This window comes from Mustela lutreola, chromosome 2, assembly GCF_030435805.1.
Source record: "Mustela lutreola isolate mMusLut2 chromosome 2, mMusLut2.pri, whole genome shotgun sequence".
NCBI classification, from domain to species: domain Eukaryota; kingdom Metazoa; phylum Chordata; class Mammalia; order Carnivora; family Mustelidae; genus Mustela; species Mustela lutreola.
Window position 1 is genome coordinate 216529505 of NC_081291.1, and position 20211 is coordinate 216549715.

General features: G+C 44.3%; 1 protein-coding gene across 8 annotated transcripts in view; it reads left to right on the top strand.

The window, feature by feature from the left end:
* The window catches only part of DOP1B (DOP1 leucine zipper like protein B), a 108510-nt gene extending 89387 nt beyond the window's left edge, over window positions 1-19123 (top strand). For 5 of the 8 annotated variants that reach the window (XM_059164686.1, XM_059164689.1, XM_059164687.1 and 2 more), the window contains 10 exons: window positions 3549-3634; window positions 3874-3983; window positions 4106-4252; window positions 5175-5236; window positions 5739-5867; window positions 12069-12205; window positions 15240-15295; window positions 15517-15678; window positions 17986-18115; window positions 18627-19123. In XM_059164686.1, the coding sequence (XP_059020669.1) occupies window positions 3549-3634; window positions 3874-3983; window positions 4106-4252; window positions 5175-5236; window positions 5739-5867; window positions 12069-12205; window positions 15240-15295; window positions 15517-15678; window positions 17986-18115; window positions 18627-18878 (1271 nt within the window). In that variant the 3' untranslated portion in view covers window positions 18879-19123. Of the gene's footprint in view, window positions 1-3548; window positions 3635-3873; window positions 3984-4105; window positions 4253-5174; window positions 5237-5738; window positions 5868-12068; window positions 12206-15239; window positions 15296-15516; window positions 15679-17985; window positions 18116-18312 lie in introns of those variants that run through there. The other 3 variants (XM_059164688.1, XM_059164691.1, XR_009351223.1) reach the window with 3 other exon arrangements.
* Window positions 19124-20211: the final 1088 nt, after the last annotated feature.

Below are 20211 nucleotides of genomic sequence, written 5' to 3' on the forward strand. Positions count from 1 at the left end.
GGAACTACATAGTACAGTACCCACCACAAAGGCAATGTTCAAAAGCTGTCCTGTGATATTTTACTGGGTCTTTCATTGTCATTAGCAGCAGTTACAGCAACAGCTCAAAGCTACGTCTATGATCTTTACCAAAAGAGAGTCAAGAAGTCAGGGCTCTTTTCTCTCACAGGTAGCAGAAATAATAGAAACAAAAGAACAAAACCACTTTGGCTCCTGTAAGTGAAAAGCCCTTCGTTGGTGTCTAGTTCTAGGCATACCAGGAATCGGGCATTTGGCTCAGGTGAACCAGGTCTCATGGCGGAGGTCCCGGGTGGTTCATTGCCGACCCGGAGGAGGAGAGGGAAGGGCTGGTGCACGGGAGCCTCGAGAAACGAGTGCCCACCGGAAGGGGCTTCTCTCTCCCCAAGAGGAGGAAGGATGGCATACTCGGCGGACTGTGGTCCACCGGCCGCTACTTCTGCCGTATTGGCTTGGTAACTAGTTTTGTGGTTTGCGTAAGAAAAATAATTACCCTTGATTGTGTAATGAAGCTGCCACAAGCAGTGCCCTGGCATTTGCTGACATAAAGCAGCAGTGAGGCTTTTCAGGCTGTGGCTGTGTTTATAGCTGTGGAGGGGGCTCTTGCCTCTGCTGGGCTCAATCCCCGGGGTCATTTCTACCCCACGTGCTGGTGTACAGCTGGAACTGCTCCACCAGAGTGGCTGGACTGACTGCTTGGACGGACCACGGTCACTGGGCCTGGCTTTTGCACAATGATTTCATTTGACCTCGAGATAATGCTAGAGTAAAATTACCTTATTTTTGTTTAAAGAAATCAGAGAATTCCAAAACTGGAGGTGATTTTGGAGCTTCTCTATAAAACCTAATTATAATTTGGTCCTCTCATGATAGAGGACCAAAAACCCTGAGTGTTTAGGTCATGACCTTGTTTGGTTTTTTTTTTAAGATTTTTTCTTTATTTATCTGACAGAGATCACAAGTAGGTAGAGAGGCAGGCAGAGAGAGAGGAGGAAGCAGGCTCCCTGCAGCGCAGAGAGCCCGATGTGGGGCTCGATCCCAGGACCCTGGGATCATGACCTGAGCCGAAGGCAGAGGCTTAACCCACTGAGCCACCCAGGCGCCCCATGACCTTGTTTTACTTAAACAAATTACGTGTATACATATGGGCCACAGAAAGCATGAAACAAAGTGAGGCTTCAAATAATGTGTTTGTCCCCATTTAAAGTTTGTGTGCGTGCCCCCGGTGTGCGGCTTCTCACCCCGAGTCCGCGGGTGGGGTGTCCCGCGTGCGGGCCCTTCAGCACCCGGCGCACGGGCAGCAGGGAAGAGAATAAGCAAAAAGCACATTAACAAAGGGACCTTTCAACTCTTTTGAAAATCTGAAGTTCTTTAAAATGAAAGCTTTTTAAAGATGAAAAGAAGAAGTAAATGACCCTGAGAATTGCAGGTGGTTCTTCGTGTAAGGACAGTAGGAGTCCGATTAGCAGGAGCAGCAGGGAGCAGGGAGATGTTACAGAGTGTGTCCTCAGGGAGGTGACAGTTGCTCCGAGAAGTTAGGGGACAGCTGCACAAAGACCCGGAGGGCACTGCTCAGAGGGATGGCAAGTCCTGGCGGTGGGTGTGGGCCAGAAAGTAGGAGACCAGCCTGGCTGGAGCTCACTGAACAGGGGGGAGGGGCCCGAGTGGGGTGCCTGGTCAGGAGCTTAGATTTCATCCCACTCGCTGTGGCAGCCATTAAAGTGTTTCAAGCAGTGACGGGCTCTTCCTCCATCTTTAGAAAACAGTTTGGCTGCTAAGAGCAGTAAGGGCTGTATCAAATGAGAGCGGAAAATGGAAGGCCAGTTAGCAGCGCTTCACAGTGGTGTGGGTGAGAGACAGTGCTGGCTCGGAGGCAGGGGTGATGGAAAGGTGGACTGACTTAGATGCAGAGCCAGCAGATTTGCTGATGGGCTCCATGTGGTGGTTAATGAAAAAGGCAATCGAGAATGACTTTGGGTTTTAGCTTACGCAATTTATCGAGGGGGAGAAGACCAAAATAAGAACATTCTGGAACAGGAAACTGAGCTTGGTTTTGCAAGCATTACATTTGAGATGTCAGAAAAAAAGAGAAGGAGCCAGAAACGATGCTTAAGTGGTCACCAGGGTAGGAGAGAAACCAAGAGAGCACAGAGTCATGAAACATGAGAGGAGGGTGCTTTCAGACGGGGGGAGGAGTAACACAGTGGGAGGCTGCTGAGAAACGGGAAGGTGCGGCAGAGACCCACCGGGCTTGACAACATGGAGGTTGGGAACAAGGAGGGAGAGAACACTGGAGCCGGTGGAGAGGAGGCGAGGAGAGGAGGAGGAGGAGGAGGCCGTGAATGCGGAGAACTCCTTGAAGCTCACTTGTCATAGGACAGTAACCGAGTAGAACTAATGGCCAAAGAATAGCCCTTATGTTCTTGTTTTTAAATTGGAGTATACCAGAGCGTATTTGTATGTGACGGATATGTGCAGCAGAGAGGGAAAAATAAATACCAAAGAGAGAAAGGGCAGTTCGAAAGCAAAGCCCTCGATGGCCGTGGGGCCAGGCTTGATGGCAGAAATGGAACTACTGTTCTTCCATAGGAGCCAGGAGCATGTGCATCAAAACAGGAGACAGCGCAGAGAACAGAGAGATGTGGCCAAACTGAGGGAGTTCCCTTCCGTTTCCATTAACTGCCTTGGTGAAATAGGTGCGGTTATCAGCTGAGAAGGGAAGAGTGTTGATGGTTATTGAGGAAAGATTGACGCGGCAGAGTAGGAAAGCCAGCACACCGCCGGGGCACGGCTGGTGGGACGATGTGGTAGCGTCAGGTCCTTTTTGAGATTCACGGTCATGAAGGAAAGTGAGATCTATTCCATCGTTGTTTGGTTTTCTCCGGAACGTTCAACTACACAGAAACTCCACAGGCTGATCTGCGGGTTTAGCCAGCTTTGCATTTTTCCAGGTGAGTTCCTCAGAGGGAGAGAGCAGCAAAAGAGCCCAAGATGTTTGCCAGGTCAATGGGAGACCATGGCTTAGGTGGGGAGGCGAGAAGGACAGACCCGGAGGTGTTGGTGGGCGGTCGGGGCCAGGCCGAAGGGTTGGAGGTCTGCGCAAGGGTTCGGGAAGGGCAAGATGCGGTCAGAGGGGGAGGCTGGAAGTGGAGATTTGGGAAATTGCTGAGTCCAAGAGTGTGGTGGTGACAGTGGGTGACCCAGAGTAACAGATTCTTGAAAGAGAGGAGGTCGGGGGTCAGAGGCCCCGAGGGTAAGACGGATCCTCTGCGGGGATGTGGGCATTCTGAGAACAATGCTGAGAAGAGGGATGGGGAGGACGACGGCGAGTCAGCGCTGATTTATGTGATCTCAGTCCCCAGGTTCTTCCTGAAGTTGAACATGTCAACAGAAAGGAACCCCTAAGGGATACTTATGTGCAGCCTCAGTGTGCAAGGCTGGGGTGCATCGCTCACATCTGTGAGATGTCTCAGGGGCAGAAATGGTGGCCCATCCGCCATGACTGAAGCACAAATGCATCTTTCTGTCAGCAGATACCACCGCAGCTGCTTCGGCAATGGTGTCCGCGTCTGCGCCGTCGGTGTACAGCGTGCAGGCCCTGTCTCTCCTGGCAGAGGTCAGTGCACACCTGACTTGTCCTCCCTCAGTGGTGTGATGGCCGGCTCGGAGCTTGGCGCAGGCTCTCCAGTCTTGGGCCAGAGAGTACCGGCCGCCGCTCCTGCTGGCCTCCGGAGCTCTCCCAGCCTCCAGCTGCCCCGGGGAGTTGTCTTGTTGGGTTATGTGCCCCTCGGGGACTAATTCTTACTGTCGCTGGCCTCAGAAGGTTTCTGTTTCCTTGTGATCCTGCTCCGGTAGGTCCTGGCATCTCTCCTGGACATGGTTTACCGAAGTGACGAGAAGGAGAAAGCGGTGCCCTTGATCTCCCGCCTGCTTTATTACGTGTTTCCTTACTTACGCAATCACAGGTACTGTCATCTCCTCCTTGTGCCCTGCCCGTAGGGAGCAAAGTCGGGTATGGGAGAGGCACCAAGCGGCTTTCTTTGCGCACTCTTTGACCTTGAGCCTTTTCCTCCCCACCCGTGTTCAGTGCCTACAACGCGCCCAGCTTCCGGGCCGGCGCTCAGCTGCTGAGCTCTCTGAGCGGCTACGCCTATACGAAGCGAGCCTGGAAGAAAGAAGTCCTGGAGTTATTCTTGGACCCTGCTTTCTTTCAGATGGACACTTGCTGTGCACAGTAAGAGACGCTGTTCTGACAAAGGGCTGGTGCAGATCCTCCAGTGGAGAAAATGTTTCGGTTGACATAATTCTCCTACTTGAAATGGGAGCAGTTAGCATCAGCCCAGATCCTAGTACGGCCCTGTCACAAGCTCGCGTGTTAACCGCATTCATGGCAGGGGGTTGGGTGCTTTAAAAATATAGAGGTGCATTTTTTATCAAAAGGATTTTGGTGACGAGAGCACGTTATCCCCGGAGCACACAATCCAGGGTTCCAGTGTCCCCTGGAGTACTCCAGTGCTAAGATGACAGCCTGCTGGTGACGCCGTGCTGTCCTTACCCCACGTCTCAGCACACGCTTCACACGTTCTCACTGAGACTGTGCAGCCGCCCGGCATAGCTGCTGAAATAGAGATGTGAGGTGAACTCCCTGCGCCCTTTCCGGAAGGTCCGCAGAACCGCACAGTGGCTCTCCCCCATCGGATTTTGGTTACGAGAATATATCAACGGCCTCGATGGCGGGTAGCGACTGGCCCAAGTCTGTCCTGCTGCCCTCCCACCCCCACTCCTCGCAGCCCTGCGCCTTTCACCTTGAAAGGCTGTTGCTCTTCTGGGGAGCCCACTGGGAAAGTTAGTCGTATTTGATATCACTGCTCCTACTTTCCATCAGCACAAGGGCAACTCTTGAAAAACTGTTTCTCTTTTACCGTAAGCTGGGAATTATTATTTCTTCCCTTTGTTACTCATCGCCTGTGTCATTAAGTTATAAATGAAGAGCTTTTGCTCAGCTTTCCCTTGTATTAAAACCTGTTTCTTTCACTAACTTCTTTTCAGGAAACAGGTTTTAATAGATCTCAAAGGGGCATGTTCTTTTCTTGATGCCTCTAATCAGACTGTCATCCCTTACATATTTAATTAACTTTGCTTTTTTTAATATCCAGTTGGAAGTCCATTATTGACCATCTTCTGACTCACGAGAAAACAATGTTTAAAGATCTAATGAGTAAGTTGCATGTTACTTGCACATAAATCACACTTTTAAAGGCCTGATCCCCTCATAATCCTCCTTTACCACATAGCTCAGGACTCCCCTCGGATCTTCAGCGATGCCGTCCTAGCTGCAAACTATAATGTAATGTGCCTAATGTGTCGACTCACGAATGAGCCTCCCGGTTCTAGTGCATTGACAGAAGGCCCCGACAGCCTTTCCCTACAGCTTTACCACGGGGGGAATACTTTGAAAGTAGTGATAGGTTTACCATAATTGATTAGGAGTAATTGTGTGTCCCTCGTATCCTCTTCTAATGCTCTATTGTTAAATGTTCTTCAAGAAGTATTTACGTTTCCTAATAAATATGTCAGTAATAACCACGAGACGATGATTACCTTAGGACCATGATTTTTCACCAGGAAGGATAGAAATGACACGATTATGAATGGCCTGTCATTTACCTCTGATTGCGGTTTTCTCACTAAATGGAACGTATTGGCTATATTTATTCTAGACATGCAGAGCAGTTCTTTAAAACTCTTCTCGAGTTTTGAGCAGAAAGCCATGCTGCTAAAGCGCCAGGCTTTTGCCGTCTTCAGTGGAGAACTTGATCAATACCACCTTTACCTTCCTCTGATACAAGGTAAGAAGGGCACCCCACCCTCACCCCCAGCACACACCCCCCTCGTGGATGGACACCCAGCTCAGGCAACTACCGGGGTGGCCCACAGCATGCTCGGGCCGGATGGCAGAGTGTTAAAATGAGTGCTTGTGGAAGACCTCTGGAAATTTATCAGTGAATCTGAAACTTTATTTTAAAAATCAACGATTATAATGCTGTTAGTTTTTCCTAGGTAGTTTCTGAAAGTCTGAGTACTTTCTTAGCATTGCCTCCTGCTAGATGCACCTGTGGTCAGGATATTTGAGGTCACAGCACCAACCGAAGCTAGTGAAGGAGAAGTCCCTTTCCTTAACAGTTTTTCTCTTTTTTGTACTTGCTATATTTTTTGCCTCAAAAATGAACTACTGCAGCTATTGTACATGATCTTAAAGGTTTTTTTTTCCCCCTCATAAAATGTGCAGGTGGTGAAGTGGGCATTCTGCCTAAGTTCACAATTCACCCTTCTCCAAGATACAACAGAATTCTCAAATAGAAATGTGTTTTCTTTAAGACTCATAGCCTGAATGGAATCAAATAAAATTAATACAGTTCTTAAGGATTTCTTTGTTTAATAATATGAAAACTAGTATATCAAATAATTTTTCAAATATTAGAATTATAGTGTGAATTCTTTATTGAGGATCAGGTTTACTAAGGTATAATTTACATACAATAAAAGTCACCTTTTTGGGTATACAGTTCTGTGAATTTTGATAAGCACATATAGTCGTGGAACCATCACCATAGCCAACATGCAGAACATTTCCATCACCCCGGAAAGTTCCCCTGCGCCCCTTGGAAGTCATCCCCTTCCCTTCCCTTGGGTTAGCAAGTGCTAATCTGCCTTCCTCTCATAGTTTCCTCTTGCCCCGAATATCCTAAATGTCATTAGGTGGGGTGAAGCCTTTGCGTCTGGCTTCTTTGACTTCCCTAACGTGTTTTGAGAGTCGTCCATACCATATTTATCAACAGCATATACTGGTTTTTATTGCCGAACGGTATCCATTCTGTGACTAGCTCACCAGTTCACCAGTGTAGGGCATTCGGGTTATGTCCAGGTAGAATTATGACATCCATCTCTTGCTCTGCCCTTTAAAAAAAAAAAGTATTTATAAATATCTGTCAGCTGGGGCACCTGGGTGGCTCAGTTGGTTAAGTGCCTGACCCTTGATCTCAGCTCAGGTCTTGTTATCAGGGTCGGGGGTTCAGGGCCTGCACTGGGCTCCACACTGGGCATGGAGCCTACAATTAATCAATGTATACATAAGTAAATATATAAATATAAAGAAATTTATAAATGTATCTGTCAGCTCACAAATTCTCTTCCCCAAGTCATCCAGGTGACTCTTGATATTAGTAGTAATTGTCAGCTTACATGCCCACTTGATTAACTATTTGAAAGGTCTTAATTGTTACAGTTCAGAACATTAACAGCTCTCACAATTATTAATTATGACTATATTTTATATTTGTAATAATAAAATATCTTTATACTAAAACTGACATAATTTTAACCCGTGAAACACAGAAGGAGATTTTCACATCATAAAGTCCTGAGTACGGGACGCCTGGGTGGCTCAGTGGGTTAAAGCCTCTGCCTTTGGCTCAGGTCATGATCTCAGGGTCCTGGGATCGGCCCCACATCGGGCTCACTGCTCGGTGGGGAGCCTGCTTCCTCCTCTCTGCCTGCCTCTCTGCCTACTTGTGATCTCTGCCTGTCAGATAAATAAAATCTTAAAAATAAATAAATAAAAATAAATAAAGTCCTGAGTACTTGAAATATGTGAGAGCAAATGTTCCGATATCAACAGATCCTTTCTTGTATTGCTGATTCAGGCAGATGGTGGCCAGGATTGCCAGTAAGGGTGATGGCAGCCCTCCAAAGACTTTGGCTGAGTGCAGAGACCATAAGACACTCTTAACTCTAGGAAACAAACTGAGGGCTGCTGGAGGGGAGGGGGGGAGGGGATGAGAGAAGTGGGGGATGGGCATGTGATGGAATGAGCACTGGGTGTTCTATGCAACTGATGACTCACTGAGCTCTGCCCCTGAAACTAATAATACACTATATGTTAACAAAATTGGATTCTCTCCCCCGTCTCCCATCACACACCTTTAAAATAAGTTGCTGAGGCCCGGAGAGCCAAAGAGATGGTATTGGGTGTATAGAACAAGAAAAGAACAGACCAGAGCCTTTCTCAAACAGCGTGGTGTGGTTTGACCACAGCAGGATCTAAGCATCCAACAATTCTAAGGAAGTCATGCCTCTGAGAGGGAGAGAGAGTAGGAGCTCAGGGCTCGCCCCCATTCTCTGCTCACAGAAACTCCTTGGGTTCGTTAGGTTTATCACTCAGCTAAGGAAGGATGGTTAGAGATTGAAGAACATTCGTGATTCTAAAATAGATGATCTTGGCTGAAGAATAATCTCATGAATTTAGTTTTTCTTTGGAGTACCAATATGAAATATTTGTACAAATCACTTTTTCCATAATACTTTCTGATTTGGGGACACCTGGGTGGCTCAGTGGGTTAAAGCCTCTGCCTTCAGCTCAGGTCATGATCCCAGAGTCCTGGAATCAAGCTTTCTGCTCAGCAGGGAGCCTGCTCCACCCCCTCCCCCACTGCCCAACTCCCCCCCCCCCCCCCCCGCCACCTACTTGTGATCTCGGTCTGTCAAATAAATAAATAAAATCTTTTAAAAAAAAATACCTTCTATTTCAAAGTGGATTAAGACTGACAAGCAGCTGCACAGCCAGTACCAAGTGTTCCTGTGACTGTGCGCCCTGCTTCCCCTCTGGTAACACCTCACACAGCGCAGTCCATTAGCAAAACCGCTTCAACCATCCGGCATGGTTTAGAAAGATAGAGAATGTCCTTTTTACTCGTGGAATGCTCTTTCAGTTGCTTTATTGTCTTGATATTCCACATTTCCAACCATTTCTGATTCGTTGAAGAATATCTTCTGGATGTTCTTTGAGTACCGGTCTGCTGGCCACAAGTTCTCTCTGTTTCCCTTCGTGGAGACGGTTTATCTCATCTTCCTTCTTTTTGGTGTGGGTGACCAAACACCCAGAAGGATGTTTTCATGAGAAATGGAATTCTGGGGTGAAGTTCTTTTCAAGTAGCACTTGAAAAATACGCTACTTTTTTCTGACTCCATGGTTTCTGAGGGAAGTCTCTCATTCAAATTATTGTTCCTTTTTAGTTACAGTAGCCCCCCTTTTTTACAGGGGGTACATTCTAAGACCGCTAGTGCGTACTTAAAACCATGGACAGTACCAACTACTACATATACTATGCTTTTTGCTGTACATACATGCCTGTGGTTAACTTAATTCATAAATCAGGCACATATAATGCAGCAATTATTACAGTATACTATAGTGAAAGTTGCATGAATGTCATCTCTCCCTCAAAATATCAGAAGGGTGGCCATGTGGTGAGATGAAGTGAGGTGAATGGCATAGGCCTGTGATGTTTAATGTGAGCCCAGTACTGACCCCCTGACGATAGGTCAGAGGGAGGGTCATCTGCTTCGGCAGTCAGCCAAGGTCAACCTCAGAAAGCAGGACCATGGATAAGATGGGGACGGAGGAGACTACTGTAATGTATCATTTTCCTCTGACCACTATCAAGACTTTATCTTTACTTTTTCACGTTTTATTATGTAACTGATTTTATTATGTAACTGAATGTTACATCATTTCTTTGGTTTTATCCTTCCTAGAGTTCACTCACCTTCTTGTATCTGTAGATGTCCATCTTTTACCAAATTTGTAATGTTTTCGGACATTATTTCTTCAAATATTTTCCCAGCCTGTACCCTTTTTCCTCTTTCTGGGACTCCAGTGACTGAAACGTTAGATCTTTCATTGTCCACTGGTCCCTAAGCCTGCTCGTTTAATTCCCCTCACTTTTTTTTTTCTTTCTTTTGTTCAGTTTCAGTAATTTCCACAGATTCCGTCTTCAAATTCCCTCTTTCCTCTGTCATCTCCAGTGTGCTGTTGAGCCCACCACTGAGGGTTTTTCTAGTAAAGTGATTTTATTTTACTTTTTAGTTCTAAAATTTCCATCTGGCGCTTCTTTGTAGCTCCTATTTCTTTGCTGACATTTTCTATTTGTTTCAAATGTCCGTAATTGATTATTGGAATATTTTTAGACCACATCTTTTTGAAATCCTTTCCTGATAAACCTCTGTTACCATCTCTGTATTTGTGTCTTTTGATGGCTTTTCTCATTCAGGTTGAAACTTTGGTGTTCAGCTTACCATCTCCTCAAGTGCCTAGCCCAGAAGAAAATAAAAAATTAAAAACCCTCCTGGGCGCCTGGGTGGCTCAGTGGGTTAAGCCGCTGCCTTCGGCTCAGGTCATGATCTCAGAGTCCTGGGATCGAGTCCCGCATCGGGCTCTCTGCTGAGCAGAGAGCCTGCTTCCCTCTCTCTCTATGCCTGCCTCTCCATCTACTTGTGATTTCTCTCTGTCAAATAAATAAATAAAATCTAAAAAAAAAAAAAAAAAAAAAATTAAAAACCCTCGGGAACTCACCTTCAGGTCATTGCTTAAGTCCCACGGATCCTAGCCGGTCCGGTCACCTTCCCCTCGCTTTTCAGTTTTCTGATGCAGTTTATGTATTTTTGTTCCAGTTTATTTTTTTTAATTGCTATTAGAGAAATAGGATGTAATCTGTTTATTCCATCTCATCCAGAACCAGAAACCCAAAGCACTCTTTAAAAATGCCACTCTTGGGTGCCTGGGTGGCTCAGTGGGTTAGGCCACTGCCTTCGGCTCAGGTCATGATCTCAGGGTCCTGGGATCGAGTCCTGCATCGGGCTCTCAGCTCAGCAGGGAGCCTGCTTCCCTCTCTCTCTCTCTGCCTGCCTCTCCATCTACTTGTGATTTCTCTCTGTCAAATTAATAAATAAAATCTTTGAAAAAAATGCCACTCTTTAAAAAATTCTACTAACTGAGCCAGTAGAATGTGTGACTCTTGATCTTGGGATCTCGAGTTCAAGATCCATGTTGGGCGTAGAGATTATTTGAAAAGAATTTTAAAAGCAAAAAATGCCAATATATCTGTCAAGTGTCTGAGTTATGCTTGATCCTTCATTTGGTCAAGAGTGTTTTTTTCTTTCTATTTAAGTAATCCCTACCCCCAATATGCAGCTTAAACTTAAACCCTGAGATCAAAAGTCACATACTGTACTGATTGAGCCCGCCAGGCACCCCGGCCAAGAGTTGTTTTTTTTTTTTTTTAAGATTTTATTTATTGATTTGACAGGCAGAGATCACAAGTAGGCAGAGAGGCAGGCAGAGAGGGGTGGAAGCAGGCTCCCTGCTGAGCAGAGAGCCCAATTCGGGGCTCGATCCCAGGACCCTGAGATCATGACCTGAGCCAAAGGTAGAGGCTTTAACCCACTGAGCCACCCAGGCACCCAAGTCAAGAGTATTTTTAAAAGCAAGACGTAAAAACCTATTTAAGCTAGCTTACATAAATAGTTTAATCGTAACTAACATGACAGTAGTTCAGCTGTTTGCTGTAGCAATTTTATCATGTTCCTAAGAAACCTTAAATTATCATGGCAGGGGGGAAATCACTTTCTGCAAACAATTACTTCCATGGAGAAGTGGGGAAGACTATTAGGGGCTAGAGGAACTCACACCTTCTTCTCCTACAGGAATTCAAGTTTTTAAGAAGTCTTGGCCATGAAATACCAACTTCACTGAATACCTCTCCCTTTCATTCACTCACTCCACTTCCCACTCCTCACTCCCAGATACGATGTCAGTGGCCAGCCAGCCTCTGTGATTCTAGAACACCATCACTCACCAAGGACCTTCTGTGGTTCTTGGGTCTTATATTTCATATTCTCAGAAGAGCATTTAGTGGCCATTGGTCATCCAGTGGATTTCCAGGCTAAGTCAGAGGTTGATGTCTTTCTGGTCAGCTGTGGCAGGGGCAGAAGCGCAGTTGGTTCACTCCCCTTACCACGAACCGCTTCACTTCATAAAGCAGAGGGCTGCTGGTCAACGAGCCGGCAGAAACATTCTCCCAGCACCCATTTCTTAGGCTGCATTGTTGTTAAAGGTCAAAACAGATACAGTTTTGTTTTTTTTTTTTTCTTTGTCTAGTGAGAAACCTCAAACTGCATATTTGTGTGACATCTTGAAAATCTTCTTTCCTTAGAACGCCTGACAGACAATCTCAGAGTTGGACAGACATCCATAGTTGCTGCTCAGATGTTTCTTTTTTTCAGAGTTTTGCTGCTAAGAATATCTCCCCAACATCTGACTTCACTGTGGCCCATAATGGTCTCTGAATTAGTAAGTACAAATATTTTACTCTTGGAAGCAGGGCTGAAGCAGGTTTTTTTTGTTTTTGTTTTTGTTTTGTTTTTGCTTTTTTTCAGGATTAATATACTGTTTCATTTATATCTTAATTTTATCTGCAACATTTTCAGCCAAGCTGGTAGCACATCGTCAGCTCTTGGTTAAATAGGGTATTTGTTTTGAGACAAAGCCATTTAATGCATCCCTGGGAAATTTTGTAGTTTGTATAAACAAAGTATAAAACTTTAAGGCACAGTGAGTAACTATGTACACGTTACCAACTGACTTCCATTGGACAGGTCAAGAAGGTAAAATTCAAGAAACGTAAAAATCTCTGTAAGTTACTATCTTCCTGCTACTATGGTAAGGAAAGTTCCTAGGCGAGCTCTTTCAGATCTAGTGCCTCTAGGGTGAAAAGAGAGTCAGATCATCTTCTGGTAATGCTTGCCCTCCCAGTATCTGGTTGGAGGGGCCATCTCAAGTGAAGTCAAAAGCAAATTAGAGGGAAGACGTCAGGTCATCATGTCTCTGAGCTACTGGTGTGAACTGTAATTTATAGTGACGTTATTTACATAATCTGCAGATTAATCCTTTAAGTTCTAAGTTATAGAGTTTACACCCATGACTGGAAATATTACCATCACATACCTTGACCTACCATACCATACCACGAATTCACATAACTAAAGATTCCTAATCAAAAATTATCCTTCCTGGGCGCCTGGGTGGCTCAGTGGGTTAAGCCACTGCCTTCGGCTCAGGTCATGATCTCAGGGTCCTGGGATCAAGTCCCACATCGGGCTCTCTGCTCAGCAGGGAGCCTGCTTCCTCCTCTCTCTCTCTGCCTGCCTCTCTGCCTACTTGTGGTCTCTCTCTGTCAAATAAATAAATAAATAAAATCTTTAAAAAAAAAAAAATTATCCTTCCTAAATCCCTCATATTTCCGTTGAAGAACTTCCTAGCCAGATATTCACATTCACTGATAATAGATTTCCATAACAGGCTCACTGTATCTATGTTGTGAGTTTCTTTGAAGCCGAATCTTATAGGGATATATTTAAGGTTGAGGGTGGCTCAGTCCATTGAGCATCTGCCTTTGGCTCACGTCATGAACCCCGGGGTCCTGGGATGGAGCCCCGTAGCTCAGCGGGGAGTCTGCTTCTCCCTCTCCCTTTGCCTGCCTCTCCCCCTGCTTGAGCTCTCCTCTCTCCATCACATAAATAAAATCTTCAAAAAAATATTTAATATTAAAAGCTTAGTGCTGTTTAGAAGGCTATTAACAACCATTAATCTCAGAAAGCATTATAAGTTTGTGGGTAGGCTTTTAAGAGCAGCATTTCTGAAATACTCCACACATTTTAGTTCTTCCTTACTCACATTTAATTATAAATTAGTCATAAAGATATGTTTTAAGATTCTGAACACATATTTAGGAATATTTTCAAAATTCTCTTTCAGGAATAATGTACTATTTCATCTATATCTAAATTCATATGAAAATTTTCAAGTTGGTAGCACATAGGTTTTAGTTAAATAGAGAATATTTTATCTTCTGTAATCATATTTGATCTTTTAACCATCAGCTTATTCCCACTGCTTTAAATTGTTTGATATTATTTGCTGTTTTTTAAACTGTTTTTTTCCAGTTTTACCAAGATATAATTGACATACAGTAATATATAACTCCATATATGGAGAAATGATGACCACTGTAAGTTTAGCTAACCTCGATCATCTCATAGATATAAAAAGAGGAAAAGAAAAACATGTTTCTTCCTTATGATAAGAACTCTTAAGATTTACTTTTAATTATTTTATATATACCCCACGGCAGTTTAACTATTGGCGTCATGTTGGATATGATGCCCTGGTACTTAACTCATCTTAAAATGAAAGCTCGTGCTTTTCGACCACCTTCATCCCATTTCCCCTCCCCCACACCTGCCTTTGATAACCACAAATCTGATCTCTTTTCCTATGAATTTGGTGTGTTTGTTTTTAAGATTCTACATATAAATTAGATTATGTGGTATTTGTCTTTGTCTAATATATTTCACTTATTATAATGTTGTCAAGGCTCATCCATGTGGTTCCAAACAGCAGGTTTCCTCCTTTTTTATAGCTGAATAATATTATACTCTAGAATCTACAACATTTTCTTTATCCATTCATCCATCAGTAGACACTTGGGTTTTTCCCATGTCTTATAACTAACACTGCAGTGAACATGAGGAGGCAGATATCTCGTCAACACGGTGTTTGCCTTTCCTTCTGATACATTCCCAGAAGTGTAATCGCAGGATCATAGCATAGTTCCATTTTAAATTTTTTGAGGAACCTCCTTCCCAAGGCGGTTACACCAGTTTGCATTCCCGCCCACGGTGCACAAATGTTCCTTTTTCTCCACATCCTCACCAACACTTGTCATTTCTCGGCTTTCTGATGCTAGCCATTCTGACAGGGGTGAGGTGATATCTTACTGGGGTTTTGTTTGTTTGTTTGTCTTGCATTTCCCTGATGGTTAATAATGCAGAGCATCTTTTCCTGGACCTGTGGGCCATGATATCTTCTTTGGAAAAATGTCTATTCAAGTCCTTTGCCCATTTTTACATTAATTTATTTGCTTTTTTGTTATTGAGTTGTATGACTTTTTAAATATATTTTGGATGTTGACCTCTTATCAGATATTTGGTTTGTAAATATTTTCCCCCATTCTGTAGGTTATCTTCTCATGTTGCTGATATTTTTGCTTTGTTATTTTTTTTTAAGATTTTACTTATTTGTCAGAAAGAAATGAAGAGAGAGAGCATAAGCAGGGAGAACAGTGAGCAGAGGCAGAACCAGGCACCCTGCTGAGCAAGGAGCCCAACTCGGGGCTCGATCCCAGAACCCTGGGATCATGACCTGAGCCGAAGGCAGATGCCTAACTGACTGAGCCACCCAGGCGCCCCAGCCATATACATTCTAAACATTAAGCTCGGTTTAATCTCTCTCAAATAGTAAATTGTATTTATGTTTTCTTTTGAAGATTCAGATATTCATACAGCTTGAAGAAGATCTGAGAGACGATGATGAATCGTTGAGGTGAGTTGTGCGAGGGTCTGTGTGCATCCGTGAGTGGTGCACATCACTTTGTGATGCTCGGTTATCTAACACTCCATGTTATTTTCTCGAAGTACTTGGGAAGGGACCCGCTATTTGACCATTTCTTAAAGGAAAAGGGCTCCTTAAGGACCTTGCACAGGCAGATGGACTACAGCGTATGTGAACAAATTTGTAACAAGAGTTTCTTTGCAAATTTATAGAAACAGCAATAAAATCAACAGAATGAAAGTTTCAGTTGCCGATGGAAATGGGCCCTCCGTGGGGGAGATACCCCCGAGTGAACTGGTCTTATATTTATCAGCTTGCAAATTCCTGGACACAGCACTTTCTTTTCCACCTGACAAGATGCCGTTATTTCAAATGTAAGTCAGATAAGACCATGTGTCCTCTTTGAAATGGTGACTTTCCTTGTCAGCACTTTTACTTTGTTGTGACCCGTGTATGGGAAGCCCCGGTAGTGGTTTCTAATGGCTGAGGAGAAGACCAGGTTTCAGAGTGCTCACAGCACCTGCGGTTTCCTGAATTTGGCTCATGGTAGTGTTTATGGATGGGTTTCGGGGAGTGTGTGGGGGGTGGTTGTTCAGGGGGTTTCACTACTGAGTGTTTATAAAACAAGAAGTGGGGGCTGCCTGGGTGGCTCAGTGGGTTGAAGCCTCTGCCTTCGGCTCAGGTCATGATCTCAGGGTCCTTGGATCAAGTCCCGCATTGAGCTCTCTGCTAGGCAGGGAGCCTGCTTCTTCCTCCCCTTGCCCCTCTCTCTACTTGTGATCTCTGTCAAATAAATAAAATCTTTAAAAACAAAAAAATAAGAGTTGGGGAATGGTGGTCCTCACTGCATTTGTGTAGATTTCATTATCCGTTTGTTTCTAATTAAATAGATGGAACACTGTCTCCAGCTCACTTTGCGTCTGTTGGCTTACATTTCCTGTAGGCTTAACACAGCTGCTCATATGGTTAATTTCATGCCCGGCCCCAGATGCCACTTCTCTCTGTCCTATCCCCCTAGAGAGAGTAATCATATAGAAATGTTTGTGGTTACAATGTGGATTCTTCTTTACAGCAGACTACAGACTACAGAGTGAAAGAAGCCAATCTGAAATAGCTGTAGACTGTATGATTCCAACTCTGTGGCATTCTGGAAAAGGCAAAACTGTGAAGACAGTGAAAAGGTGGTCAGGGGTTATAAGAGAGGGAATCAGAACACAGATGGTTTTTAGGACTGGGAAACTACTTTATTTGATACTCTTTTTTTTTTTTTTTTAAGATTTTATTTATTTATTTGACAGACAGAGATCACAAGTAGGCAGAGAGGCAGGCAGAGAGAGAGGAGGAAGCAGGCTCCCTGATGAGCAGAGAGCCCGATGTGGGGCTCGAACCCAGGACCCTGGGATCATGACCTGAGCTGAAGACAGAGGCTTTAACCCACTGAGCCACCCAGGCACCCTATTTGATACTCTTAACAGTGGCTACGTGTCATGACATTTATCTACATCCAGAGAATGTGCACCAAGAGTGAGGCCTAAGTTGAACTCGGGACTTTGGGTGATAACAGTGAGTCAATGTCAGTTTCCCGATGGTTACAGACGTACCATTCTGGTGGAGGCTGTTGGGGCTTTTGCTAGTTCGGAAGTCTTTGGACTTTCCAGGCAATTGTGTTGTGAACCTAAACCTGCTGTAAGGAAGAAAGATTTTTTTTTAAGTGGGTTCTGATATATAGGAGTATGCATGGCAGTAATAAGCAAAAAGTGGAGAAAATCTAAAGTCCATCGATGTATAAGTATTCATACAGTGGGGGCGCCTGGGTGGCTCAGTGGGTTAAGCCTCTACCTTCGTCTCAGGTCATGATCCCAGGGGCCTGGGATCGAGTCCCGCATTGGGCTCTCTGTTCAGCAGGGAGCCTGCTTCTCCTCATCTCTCTCTCTACCTGTCTCTCTGCCTATTTGTGATCTCTCTCTCTGTCAAATAAATAAATAAAATCTTTAAAAAAAAAAAAAGTATTTATACAATGAAATATTCAGCAATAAAAAGAGATGAAGTACGGACGTGTCCTTGCAGCATGGACGGACCTTGGCAGCATCATGGGAAGCGAAAGACGGGAGTCACAAAGAACCACGTGTTCTGTGATTCTGCTTATATGACTGTCCCCAATAAGAAAATATGCAGAGGGACTGGGTGGCTCAGTTGGTTAAGCGGCTGCCTTCGGCTCAGGTCATGATCCCAGCGTCCTGGGATCGAGTCCCACATCGGGCTCCTTGCTCGGCAGGGAGCCTGCTTCTTCCTCTGCCTCTCCAGGCCTCTCTGCCTGTGCTCGCTCGCTCTCTCTCTTCCTCTATCCCTGACAAATAAATAAATAAAATCTTTAAAAAAAACAAAACAAAAGAAAATATGCAGAGACAGAAAATAGATGGGTGGTGGCCTAGACGAAGCGGACGTAAGGGATGGAGGGCTGATAGGTAAAGGGAGCAGCGCTTCTTCATGAGTGATGAAAACATCCTAAAGTTGATTATGGTGATGGGTAGACAATTCTGCAAATAAACGAAAGGCTCCTAAATTATACACTTCAGGAGGGTGAATCGTATGGTGTGTGAGTTGTATCTCAAGAAAACTGTTTAAAAATCTTTTTGAAGTTGGCTCTGAGCCAAAAAAGGTTTTGTTGTTTTTGTGTCCAGTTACAGGTGGGCATTTGTTCCAGAAGTGAACACAGAGGGCCCTGCCTTCCTGTCGGATCTTGAGGAGAGTCACCAAGAATGCAAACCCCACACTGTTAGGATTCTGGAACTTCTAAAACTAAAATATGGGGTAAATGTCTTCCTTTTTGCAATTTATATTTGTGGCAGAAGGGACAAATCTAGGCAGTGAGAGAAGTCCTTCACGCGCCGCTTGACTTGAATGACTTTGAATAATTTTCTAAAGTTCTTTGATCCGAGTGTTAAAACTTGGAGGTGGTAGAAATCCCATCTTTACTTTCTCATTTTTATGTCACTTTCTCATCCCAGTTGCCGAGGTAATCATCCTGGATGACAGGATCGGGATCCGTGGAAGTTTTATACACAGAGTCCCTTTATTATGCTGAGGACAGGCCTGTAGGAAAAATGTCTGGAGCCTGGCTGGGGTGGAAAATGTCAGTTGAAGACCAGCATTTGAGTTCATTTGGAAACTGCCATGAGTACTGGTAGTGAATGTTCCTAAAGAACCCACTGCTTAGGTTTGCAGCCCGCGTGTACCTCACTTGCATCTCTAACACTTAACAAAGCTGTATCATCTTTACAGGGTTGGGTGGTGTTTTTTTGTTGTTGTTTGTTTTTTGCAGGAAATTGGCAGTTCTGATGAGATCACCATGAAGAATGAATTCCCCCTTCTGCGCCAGCATTCTGTTTCCAGCATCAGGCAACTGGTGCCATTCTTCCAGACTCTCAGTTGTGCTTTTAAAACCCAGAGTAAACTGCCTGCTGATACCCAAGGACCTCCGGTCTTGGAGTTTCCTGTCACAGATAGCCCAAGGGTCTTGAAACAACTAGAAGAATGTGTTGAGTATGATTTTTTGGAACATCTGGAATGTTAACCACGTAAGACAGAATTTCAAATCCGTTTACTGATATTGCTGTGAAAAACAGGATATATCCTAAACAAGAAAAGAGCCGGGATAGTGCTTTTAAATAAGTTTATTTCAATTTTGAAGGTCGATTTCAGATACTTTTCTGTGGGGCAACAAAACACACCTCCCTAAATGCCTTGTAATATATTTGGATCTGATTGTATGTTTCTTCCTCAATTTATGTAAAGAAAATAAAATAATATATCATCTGATGCTAGCACAAAATTTGTAATATGAAGTGTGAAGGTAATGAGTTGTATTCTTTGTCGATGTAGATATATGGGCTGTCAGTATATTTCCCTAAAAGTTTACACTTGTTGAATATTACTTTCAACCTTTCAGTCATATCTTTTTTTTTTTTTTACAGAAGTCGTATCCTTTAAAGCATTTATTTTCATACCGTATTTTAAAACCAAAGTATGTTATTTTCTGAAAATAATAATTGCCATTACCATTGGCTTCAGCAGTGCTGAGGGCTTGAAGATAGCACAGTGTATTTAACTCTTTCCCATTAAAAGCACATGGTAGGTGGCTAAGTTGGTTAAGCTCAGATCATGACCTCAGGGTTATGAGTTCAAGCCCCAGGTCGGGCTTCATACTTAGAGCAGAGTCTGCTTGGGATTCTTTCCGTCTCCCTCCCCCTCTGCCTCCTCTCCCCCAGCTCTTGCATACATTCTCTCTTTCTCTCAAATAAATAAATAAAATCTTAAAAAAAAAATCACATGTTAAGGGGCACCTGGCTGTCTCAGTCGGTGGAGCATGTGACTCTTGATCTTGGGGTTACAGGCGTTCAAGCCCCACATTGGATACAGAGATGATAAATGAACTTTTTTTCTAAAATCACATGAGAAAATCACAGTGCATCCAGCTTCGAAAGAAATACATAGTCTTCAAAACTCTAATGGCTGGAACCTTAGTTATGTACAGTTAATTGCTTTGCCAGCACTTTTCCATCATGGAGCCTTTAATGCCTGAAGCTACTGTCAGGGAAACTGACCCTTTGGACTCTTCCCTCATACGCTGTCCTTTCTGGGATCTTTTTCCCACTTTGTAGACACCCCTTTTCATTAAAATAATCCCTTTCTCAGCACAGACTCCTCTCGCCTGGCAGCAGGTCACCCCACTCTTTCCCAGCCTCTGTCTTTCTGCCAGCTACCCTATTCAGAGTCCTGGCTTGGCGCCCCTGGCTCTGCTGTGGGAGCCTCCACTCTGCCAGCAAGCGTGCTTTGCCTTCCAGACTTGCCTACCTCATGTCCCCCTTTCAGCCTCCGGAGCACTGCATGGAGTCTCATTCCCGCCC